Source organism: Lactuca sativa, chromosome 1 (assembly GCF_002870075.4).
Source record: "Lactuca sativa cultivar Salinas chromosome 1, Lsat_Salinas_v11, whole genome shotgun sequence".
Lineage (NCBI taxonomy): Eukaryota > Viridiplantae > Streptophyta > Magnoliopsida > Asterales > Asteraceae > Lactuca > Lactuca sativa.
In genome coordinates, this window is record NC_056623.2 from 32,505,510 (window position 1) to 32,517,147 (window position 11,638).

General features: G+C 32.6%; 1 protein-coding gene and 1 long non-coding RNA gene across 2 annotated transcripts; both read left to right on the forward strand.

Moving 5' to 3' along the window:
• Nucleotides 1-7,900: 7,900 nt before the first annotated feature.
• Nucleotides 7,901-8,372, forward strand: LOC128132653 (uncharacterized). The gene is made up of 3 exons (XR_008230929.1): nt 7,901-8,022; nt 8,125-8,172; nt 8,304-8,372. It is a non-coding gene; the product is annotated as an uncharacterized LOC128132653 (long non-coding RNA).
• A 1,513-nt stretch (nt 8,373-9,885) lies between these two features.
• LOC111913533 (protein DSS1 HOMOLOG ON CHROMOSOME V) lies at nt 9,886-11,035 on the forward strand. Its single transcript, XM_023909241.3, has 3 exons — nt 9,886-10,040; nt 10,181-10,298; nt 10,729-11,035. The coding sequence occupies exons 2-3, from the start codon at nt 10,202-10,204 to the stop codon at nt 10,857-10,859; spliced, it is 228 nt and encodes a 75-aa protein (XP_023765009.1). The 5' UTR covers nt 9,886-10,040; nt 10,181-10,201; the 3' UTR covers nt 10,860-11,035.
• The last annotated feature ends 603 nt before the right edge of the window (nt 11,036-11,638 follow it).

Here is an 11,638-nt window from a genome sequence, read left to right on the forward strand (position 1 = left end):
ATAGCAGAATGGGATTGCAGAGAGAAAGAATCGAACCATTGAGGAGATGGCTCGATCAATGTTGAACACAAGCAATCTACCTGATGTTTATTGGGCTGAAGCCGTTGCTACCGCTGTATACCTAATCAACATATCTCCTACAAAAGCTGTATGGAACAAAACTCCGTTTGAAGCATGGTATGAATTCAAACTTACAGTCACTCATTTACGTGTTTTTGGCTGTGCATGTTATGCATTAGTCACATCTTACAGACACAAGCTGGAAGACAAGTCCAAGAAGTATGTTTTTGTGGGATACTGTACACAATCAAAAGCCTATAGACTCTTTGATTATGGGTGTTCAAATCTAAGTTCAAAGCTGATGGGAGCCTGCAAAAACACAAAGCCAAATTAGTCGCTCGAGGTTTTACGCAACAACAAGGTGTGGATTATGATGAAACGTTCTCGCTGGTGGCAAGGATAGAAACAATACGATTGATCCTCGCATTAGCAGCATAAAGAGAGTGGGAAGTCTATCAATTTGATGTTAAGTAGGCTTTTTTGAATGGAGATCTTAAAGAGGAAGTCTTTGTTCAGCAACCTGAAGGATTCATAGTAACCGGGCAGGAGGAGAAGGTATACAAGTTACGAAAGGCTTTGTATGGGCTTAAACAGGCCGCACGCTCGTGGTATAGCAAAATTGACAGTTTCTTCTTGGAAAATGGCTTCACGAAGAGTCCCAATGAGCCCACTATGTACTACAAGAATCAAGGCGTAGAAGATTTCATGTTGATTAGTCTCTATGTAGATGACATGATATACACAGGGTCCTCAATGGAACTCATACAACAGTTCAAAGAGGAAATGATGAGAACTTTTGAGATGACTGATCTTGGAAGGTTACATTATTTTCTTGGTATCGAAGTAAAATAAACCAACAAGGGTATTTTTATTGCACAAGAGAGATATGTCATAGACTTGCTGAAAGATCTCAATATAGTGAATGAAGAACCCATCGCAACACCTATGAATACTAATGAAAAGCTTGTAAGTTCTGATAGTACAGGAATGGCAGAACCCCAGATGTACAGGAGCATAGTTGGGAGACTAATATATCTTACACACACAAGACCAAACATAAGCTATGTTGTTGGTGTGGTCTCAAGGTTCATGCATTCACCTACAAAACATCATTTTGGAGCGGTAAAAAGGATCATTCGTTATGTTGCTTGCACCAAGCATTATGGAATATGGTATATGAAGTCAAAGAAACTACTGTTGGAAGGCTTTACAGACAGTGATTGGGCAGGGTCACAAGAAGATAGAAGGAGCACAACTGGAAATTGTTTCAATGTGGGAACTGGAATTATCTCATGGTTATTAAAGAAGCAAGAAACCGTGGCATTATCCACAACAGAGGTCGAGTATGTGGCAGCCTCAATCACAACATGTCAAGCAATATGGTTAAGAAAACTTATGAATGATCTCATGCAAGAACAACTGAAGCAACTGTGATCTACTGTGACAATCAATCCGCGTTTGCAATGATAAAGAATCCTGTCATGCATGGTCGAACCAAGCACATAGAAATTAAGCATCATTTCATAAGAAAACTAGTGGCAGGTGAAAGCATCAAGCTGAAGTTTTGTAGAACTGAAGAACAACAAGCAGACCTGTTTACCAAAGCTCTTCCAGCAGCTCGTTTTGAATATCTTCGTGCAAAGATTGGTGTTGGTACCTTTGAATCAAATGGGAGTGTTGAAGACTGATTCAAAGTTTCTCAGGAAAATAATAACTCTCGTGACTGGCTTAGTAACTGCTAGAAGTCTTTCAATTTTTCTGCATTTACTTAAGTCCTTCCATATTTCAAGCTTTTACTTTTCAGTTGTAAAACTCTACTATTTATAGCTGCCTTCCGTTCTCTTTTTGTTCATCAATAATATCACGAGAGTTGCAAGTGATATCCAGCCTAGTTGGGTTGATGCACCGGGTTTTATACCCATGTGGGGCGTGAGGTCGGGAGTTCTATTCCCTTAAACTACCTCTTGTGGTGCCACATATGGGGAATTTTTTCCTGGAAATCCCCATGGGGGCTGGGTTTGCCCTGTAAAGGAGCTCGAACCCGGGGTGCTCGTTGAAATATTGCGAGTAGGCTCCACTTAATTCGTTTTCCGTTTCCAAAAATAAATATCACGAGAGTTCTCCTGCACTTCTTTTTCATTTTGTTAAGATCCAACAGATGGGACACTAAAGAATGCATGAGACACAGACAGTTGCCACTAGATTTACAAGATAAAATCCGTAGATTCGTTCTATACAAATGGCTTGCAACCAGAGGAGTCGATGAAGAAGACATCCTTCGTGCTTTACCCTTGGATTTACGACGTCAAATTCAGAGGCATCTTTGTTTGGCTCTTGTTCGTCGTGTAAGTTTTTTATTTAGCCCTTTAATCAAACAAAGGTAGAAAACAGATGGTAATGAATGGAAAATGGAACAAAAACTACAGGTGCCTTTCTTCTCTCTTCTTCTCTCAAATGGATGACGATCAGCTTTTACATGTGATATGTGAACATCTGGTTCAATCGTTAAGCACGAAAGGCCAATATTTGGTTCGAGAAGGGGATCCAATGAACGAGATGACGTTTGTGATAAGAGGTCAACTCGAGATCTCGACGACCAACGGAGGTTGATCGAGATTCTACAACTTGATCACTCTGAAAGCGGTGATTTATGTGGCGAAGAATTACTGACCTGGGTTTTAACCCCCGATTCAAACGTTAACCTCCCGTCGTTGACTTGAACAGTAAAAGCCCTAAATGAAGTGGGTATTAGAGTATCGGCTTTTTCACTGAGTTTTTTGTTGAACAAAAAATCAATATCATAAGAGGTTTTCATAAGTTCATTTATGAATTATACCAATAATAATTTATGAATTAAATGAGTAGAATAATATTAAAAATGCTAACAGATTCTATTCATTGGACATATTAAAAAAAACCTCGAATAAGGAAAGGCAAATGGAACCATAAAAAGCTCGGTGTCACCAATGCTTTAAAAACCGGTTTGAACCGGCCGGTCGAACCGGTTGGACCGGGAACCGGTGGAGATAGCGGTTCAACTATCACCGGTTTTATGTCGATTTTTGAACCGGATTGAATCGGACGGATTTAGAAAAACCCGGTTGAATCGGTCAAAATAAACCAGTTAAACCGAATAAAAACACATGAAAAAAAAAACCATTTACTTTGGTGATTTTTTTCAAATCTGTTTAGTTTTCTATAAATAAAAACATATGGTAAATGTTATAAAGTTTTTTGATATGTTTGTATTCATCTAAAACTATATTTTGTTACGATATTTTACTTTATTTTCTTTTTGACGTATATGGATTGATGTAAAATACTAAAACTTATGGTTATGTGTTATTTTAATGTATTTGGATTCATCTACAACTTATTTGTATGTGTATTTTTAATGTTAGAACTTGTAAACATAAAATTCATAAATTATATATATATATATATATATATATATATATGTGTGTGTGTGTGTGTGTGTGTGTGTGTGTGTGTGTAGGAAAATAGAAAAAAAAACATAAAAAATATAGAAACCGGTTGACCCGGCGGTCGAACCAGTTGAACCGGAAACCGCTCTCTATACCGGTTCAACTAAAAAACTGGTTTTTAAAACATTGGGTGTCACTGTCTCCATATCAACCGAATAAATTCCCCTTTTTGTCCGTTAAAATTTTCTAAAAAAAATGTCATGACAATGATTGAAGAATGAACTTTCATACAAGAAAGCCCTAGATTCAACTTGACATCTTTTATCGGTTTTTAAGTTGAATGAATGAAATATGTATTGTGGGATGTGTTTATTAAATGGGGGGTTAATCCCCATTTACCGGTGGTTTAGGATTTGCTTTTATTTTTTATTTATTTGTTTTTTGTTTTTCGTCCTTAATTTATTATAAAAACTTATTTTTTCTTTATTATTATTTTTTTTGTTTTGTTTCTCAATTTACTATAAAAATTTATATTGAAAGTAACATTTAACATTTTTTTGCAATAAACAAATTATATATTATTATTTTTTTGATTTATTCAGTGACGTGGACGTGGATTTTATATATATATATATATATATATATATATATATATATATATATATATATATATATATATATATATATATATATATATATATACCGTAAACCGAAAAAAATGATACCAAACTATTATATATATATATATATATATATATATATATATATATATATATATATATATATATATATATATAAAAGATTCAATGTGTTACATAAACCGAAAAAAATGATAACAAACTATTACATAATATATGTCACTAAAAAATCCATACCGTTACATAAATTCATAACAACTTATAAGTTTTCATTAACCATTTGAATTAGAGCATCCATAATGGTGAGTTCAATGAGATAGTTGAATGAGGTGACAAGTCCATGTGTGATTCAATGGATGAAATTATATCATTGTAAGATAACATTTTGACAATCAATGAATTTGAAGTTTTTAATAGAGTTTAATGTATTATAAAGAAAAGAATAATAGAGTTGTATGTATTGTAGAAAGATGATGTGACAATTCATTAAACTCTATGTAGTTCAATGTATTGTAAATGCCCTTATATCAAATGAGAAATCAAATATTCTCCTACATTTTCGGTTGCTCAAGGGTTCACCCAAATTCCAAGCCTTGATTACACTCATACTTTTAGTCCTGTTGTTAAGGCCACCACAATTCGTATTGTTTTAACCTTAGCTGTTATGCATCAATGGCCCTTGCATCAGTTAGACGTCAATAATGCTTTTCTCAATGAGTATCTTACTGGTACAGTTTTTATGGAGCAACCACATAGTTACCAAGATCCTCGTTTTCCAGACCATGTTTGTTGATTAAAAAAGGTGTTATATGGGTTAAATCATGCTCCTCGCGTCTGGTTTCAACGCCTGAGTTCTTTTGTAAACAACCTTGGCTTCGTATGTATTAGAGCGAATACTTCTCTGTTCATTTTTAAGCGACAATCTCACATTTTATACTTGTTGGTCTACGTGGATGATATAATTCTTATAAGCACTACTTCATCTCTCATTCAACGGTTTTAATTCTAAACTACATGATTAATTTGCCATCAAAGATTTAGGCCGCTTGAATTATTTTACTTATCCTCCTACTCATTAGATCAAGACAAATATTAAAATCAAGAGAAGAGACAAAGAAAAAATTAATGATATTCATAACAACTTATAACTTCTTTGCAATTTGGAAAATTAAGTAATCTAACCATTTTATAACATTTATTTAAAGAAAATAACTACTTTTTAGCAAAAATAACCACCTAGTCCGGAAAAGGCATTCCGGACAACAAAAAAACACTTTTTGATCGATTCTGTAATGACATTCCTGACTCCGAACCAATATTCCGGATTTCGGAAAAAAAAATTCGAAATTTCAAGAAGAACTCCGGAATCCGAAGAACAATTCTAGAATTTCGAGAAAAAAATCGTTTTTCTTAAATTTAACACAAAAATTAAACATAGTAATATGAATTATATACGATATTAGTGCATAAACTTAGACATTTTATTAGAAAACAGTAACATTAAACATTTCAAAATGTAACATTCAGAATCCAAAAAAAATAAATAAAAAGATTTCATTGAAAATTTTTAAAAAAGTTGGGATATGAACAATACTCCGGAATGAAGGCATTCCGGAGAAAATAGTTATTTTTCAAAAACTAAAAAAATGATTTTTTTTTTGAAAACCTAATTTGTAATGGTTTATTACTTAATTTCCATTTAATTTTTCTATACCAAATATACTATTTTGTATAATTAATTTTGAATTATTTATCATAAGCAACTTTTTAATAAAATGAAACAACATGGCATGACAATTGGTAAAGTGAAAGTAGATTTTGAAGGTTATATTTGCATATATTATAGTGTCTGATTTTTACAAATAAAACTTCAACATAAAAAGGGTGTTGCTAAATTGACATCTTTTAGACGCCCTATAAACATTTTTATTAACAATCAACCTATAATAAATTATTTATAAGTTATTTTTTCAAAAAACTAACAAAATTCAACCAATACAAAACCTTAAAAATCAAATAGAATGTCTAAATGGAAAACTGGGTTGTCTTTTTAGTCAACCCCATAAAAAAATATGAAAGTGACGATGCTTTTGTCTCTACCGGGGAGTGGTGGGGAAATTTTATAAAAAAAGTTACAAAAAAGTTTATTATTTTGTAGAAAACATATTTAAACAAGTTTAAAAAAATTCTTAAAAAGTTTTTGATAAAATTCATAACAGTAAATAGATTTGGATAAAAATTGTTAAAGGAAAATGATATGGGTTTGACCGGAATCATCATCTAAAATGGATTAACGCCATAAAAATAATTTATTGTAGTTTATAAAATAGTTTATAAACTAGGTTATTGATAAACTAGTTTGATATAACTTATTGATAAGCTAAAAATTAGTTTATAATGTTTGTTAAACAGTGTTTTATGTTAAGGATATGAACGGTAGCATTTGGGTTGGACTCTAAGGTCTCGTTTGATAGTTTCTGTCTGAGAAAGTGATGTCTGATAAAATGTTGTCTGAGAAAGTTTTCTGACTGGGGAAGAAACCATGCTGTTTGATTGTACATCTTATTGACTGTGCTGAATGATGAAAAAGAGTAATAATTCAATAAAAAATAAATTAAAAAAAAGTTATTTAAAAAAATTAATAATCCAATAAAGAAAAGAAAGTGGCGGGGTTTGGTGTATAATTGTCTTTCCAGCTCATTCAGCTAGAAAGATATGATTTTGGGGCTTTCTGGGAAAGACATATCTTACCGGGAAAGACCCATTCTTTTGTGAAAATCAAACACTCTTTCCGATCCATTCAGCCAGAAAGATCTGTTTAGACCTGGAAAGATGCGTATCAAACGGGGCCTAACTCTGATGTTGAAAAAAAAATCGTCAATAATGCTAGGCCAAAACCATATTGTTTAGATACTACATACAAAAATGATAAACAAATAAAAAAAAACCATTGTTTATTTATTGAAAAAATTCCTAACAACAACAACAACAACAATAATAATAATAATAATAATAATAATAATAATAACAATAACTAGAAATTGTTCCGTCCATGCTTCGGGGCGGACACAACCGGGGCCGAAACTACGTAACTACAAAAGTATAGGTGGCAACCTGCAGATAGACAAAACTCATGTGACCAAAGTGTAGGGCTGTTCATTATTTGGATAAAACCGAATTATCCAATTGGACAATTTGGATTGGACTATTTGGTTCAGATATTCGGATTTTTGGATTGGTTTTCAACAAAACCGAATTATTATTTTGGATTTCGGATTGGTTTTGGTTTATAAAATAAGAACCGAATAGTCCAAAAAATCTGAATAACAATTTGTTATGTATTTATTTTCAATATATCTATAATTATTTATTAATTTTATATATTTTTTAAATAAATTCAAAAAGTTTTACCTAATAAAAGATATTAATATGTACTTTCTCTCAAAAAAATTTATCTATAAAATATTAAACTATAATATGCCTTCTTAATGGTTGTTTATAAATTTTAAATCACAAGTAAATAATTTGTGGGTAAATTACACGGATGGTCCCTGTGGTTTAGGGTAATCTTGGTCCCTAAAGATTTTTTTTTTAACTCGGATCATCCTACTTTATATTTTTGTTACACACTTGGTCCCTAGCACGTTTAAAAAGACTGTATTGCCATTGTATATTTCTTTTATAATTAAATTAATGTTTATTGATTATTTTATTTATTGAAGAAATTGTTTAATAAAAGGTGGGTCCCACCAACCCACCCACAACCTATGTACTGTATGAAGCTTTTATCCTTTCTTAGTTCATCCATGGTTCACGTGAAAGAACCCTCTATTTACCGACTACCCTCCATACCCTCCATCTCCTTCCTTTTTTTGTCGCCTGCAAACATCTAGCACCAGGTATAAATCCATTTGTCTTTCATATGTGAAGATGGATTATTTGAAGAGGTAAGCTTCCATGGAAACTTAATGTCACCTTTATTGTTCCCTCTTGTCAAGTAGGTGTCATGGATATTTCCGATGACCCGAAACCTGACGAACATAATGAAGGTGAAAAACTTGATTTGGGGATTTTGGTTTTTTTACAAGCCAATTTTATTGAATCTTCTTCCTTTTGGGTTTCTATGTACCTGAAGTTTCTCAACTCCGTCTTCATTCTTAATTAAAGTGAAAACCTGTAGGATTTAGAAGGCGAAAAGTTCTTGATTTGGTGATGGTGGAACAAGAAATCAGAATGCAAAAATGAGGGTTTTTTTTTTTTTTTTTTTTTTTTTTTTTTTTTTTTTTTTTTACATCTGATGGATTCATTTCTAAAGGAAGAAATCAATTTTGATGTGAAAAGTTAAGAGGCGTTTTTGCAACTGGTTTGGATTCGATTAAGAAGCAAGAACTTGGTTGAAGAGTATTACAGGTTTTGGTTTCATCCACCGTTGTGATCGGGGATAAAAACTGTGGAAGATGATTCGTTTTTTGTAAACGATTTCAGATTTTGATTTCAGGTATCAATGTTCATTTACATGGGTTTTTGTTTATTAACGATGCTTTGATGATTAGCAACTGAAATTGTTTTTAGATGGTGAATATTAGACGATGGTAGCCGAAGATTTCACCTGAGATGGTAACAATGAAAAGGGAACTAGTAGGAACGTAAATAGTGGGTTGGGGTGAGGTAAAGATGGAAAGTTGTGGAATCTAGTGTTTTCCGATGAAGTCAAGTGTTTTCTGGTGGAGTCTGTATTTTCCGGCGACTGAATAGGAGGCACATTTTCCGGCGACTAAATAGGAGGCAGGGGAGGGGAGGAGGGTGCAGTGTGGGGTCCTTGAATCAAACCATTATACATTTACTTAATATTCTTTCCATATTTAATTAATATTTTTTTAGTTAATTGATAATTTCAAAAAGATAAAATAAATCAGTAAGGGTAAATCAGTCTTTTTAGAATGGACAAGGACCAAGCGTGTAACAAAAATATAAAGTACGGACGGTCCGAGTTAAAAAAAAGTCTTTAGGGACCAAGCATGCAGATTACCCTAAACCACAGGGACCATCTGTGTAATTTACCCATAATTTGTTTTTGTTTTTTCTATAAAATTGGATCATAGTATACTTCTATGTCCTTTTAAAATGTTATGGTTTTTGAAAAACGAATTATAAAAACCAATCCAATCGAATTGTAATTGGATCGGATCGGATCGGATTTGAATTTAGTTTGGACTATTTGAATCCATATTTTGAAAACCGAAATCAATTTGGATTTACTTAATTGGATCGGATCGAACCGATCCATCCAAACGAACACCCCTACCAAACCGTGTAAACAAAAAAGTGGAGAAATGGGCATGAAAATTTGTTGCATGTGAGTAATCTGCAAATTTTATATTAGGTACGAACTATTTTTGTATGTTAGGAGATTTGGACCTTGTTTGTAAAAAAGGTTCATGTTTGGTGTTTTTTATAAAAAGAATTTCTATGTTTAACATTTTTTTATGTTGGGAGATTTGACCTTGTTTAGAAAATTGAAAAAATGTTGAACATAGAAACTGTTTTTATAAAAAACACAAAACATGAACTTTTTTATAAATTAAAAAATTCTAAGAACTTAAGATTAATATGCCAATATTTAAAAATTTTATGGTAAAAATGGTAAAAACTTTACTATTTCAAGACCATTTCTATTTAATTCTATATAATATGATACTATGATATAAACAACATCCTCATTCGACTTGGATCCAAATTTTGTCCATCAAGATTTAAGAATTTGAGATTTGGTGTTGGGTTGACCTAAGCCCGTTTTATCTAACCTGACCCGGTCTAAATGTGGTTATCGCATATATATAAATGGAGGCTTCACCGTTACAGTCTCATTCTTATTGAGTCTTCACCGATTCAACCGATTTATCTCTTGTGAATACTCGTAAGTGATCTTTCTAATTTATCTAATTTTTAGATAATTTTGTGGAATGCACGCCTTATTTTGCAAAACATGACTTAGGGTTGGTAATATTGGGTTTTTTTTTTGTTGAAATCTGATCGTCTTCTTTCGATTACAAGCAGGTGTTTGTAAGTGAGGCAAGAATGGCAACAACGGAACAACCTAAGGTAGTGACTGAGGAAGCTAAGATTGATCTGTTCGAAGATGACGATGAATTTGAGGAGTTTGATATCAATCGAGGTAATTTATCTTCCCTAACTTGGACAACAATTTTCCTATTCTCCGTACAATTTCTCTGTTCCTTTTGCTATATAAGTAATCCGTAACTGGAACAACATCAAATCTCATGATGAAAAGCTCATATATCTTGCGTAGCTGCTGATTGATTGTTTCTTGCGTTTGCCTAATTGTTAGCTATTGCATAGTGTTGGTTATCAGTAGCAATAGCACAACAAAGTCATTATCGTTGAATCTTGAATAAACACATTCATTATACTCGCTTTTATGAAAACTAAATTTATTCATAAACTCATCAAACCATCTTTTCCACTTCCGAGGAGGTTGTTTTTGGCAATACAAGTTGTTGTTCATCATCTAATTTTACACCAATTGTTGTTAGTTGTTAGATGTTACCTGTAATTTTAAATCTTATGGTGTTGTTGATGGGCAGTGTGGGATGGAAAGGAAGAAGGAAAAGAACTTGCTCAACAATGGGAAGATGATTGGGATGATGATGATGTCAACGATGACTTCTCCCTCCAGCTCAAGAAAGAGCTTGAAAACAATGCTGACAAAAAGTGAGTTGAATCTACATATCTAGCTTTGTTTTAGGACTTGAAAATGGCTTTGTTTGCCTGTTACATTTCTCTTCAACTATAAAATTGTTCAACTCTAGAACTTTTGTGGTTTGATCTTGGCTATGTTTGTTGATCAATAGATGTTAACGGATGGATGTTTATGACTTCCATTTGTATGAATCTTTTGAATACATAAACGAGGAGGATGACATGGCAAAAATTAAATGAAAACTATGCCACATTCACATTTTACAAGTTTTGGGTTACTCATTACCAATATAGATGAATATGATACGTTAAGAGGAAACATATAGTAACTATTGGTATTAGTAAAAAGAAAAATAGGTTGCTATTTCTGTTAGTTTTCCTACCAAAAAAAAAATAACTTTCATAAATCAGAAAATCACTAAACTATCTAAGGGATGCACAACATGGATTCCGTCCACCCCAATATTAACTTAATCAACTAGCATGTTAGATGATATATTTTTTTATAAGTTTAATTTCAATATACGATGGGAGTTTTAATAAAAAAAATATTCAATAGCAAGTTAAATGTAATATTTTTAAAAGAAACATATTATTCTTTTATACTCTTCAGAGTTATTTCAATTTTAAACATATTTGATAATTAGAAAACCTTTTAGAGCATCCGGTATTAGCCTTCAAAACGTCGTTACTGCCAATGTGGACGAGCCGCAAAGGCGTCTTAACAAGAAGAACACCGCTCGGCTCTCGTTATGGGGCATTCGGTCATAACGACGACAAGCAGAAACAAGGAAT

Coding starts and splice junctions, on each gene's coding strand:
- LOC111913533 (XM_023909241.3), top strand. CDS start 10,202: ATGGCAACAACGGAACAACCTAAGGTAGTGACTGAGGAAGCTAAGATT. Junction 10,299..10,728: donor GGAGTTTGATATCAATCGAG/GTAATTTATCTT, acceptor GTTGATGGGCAG/TGTGGGATGGAAAGGAAGAA.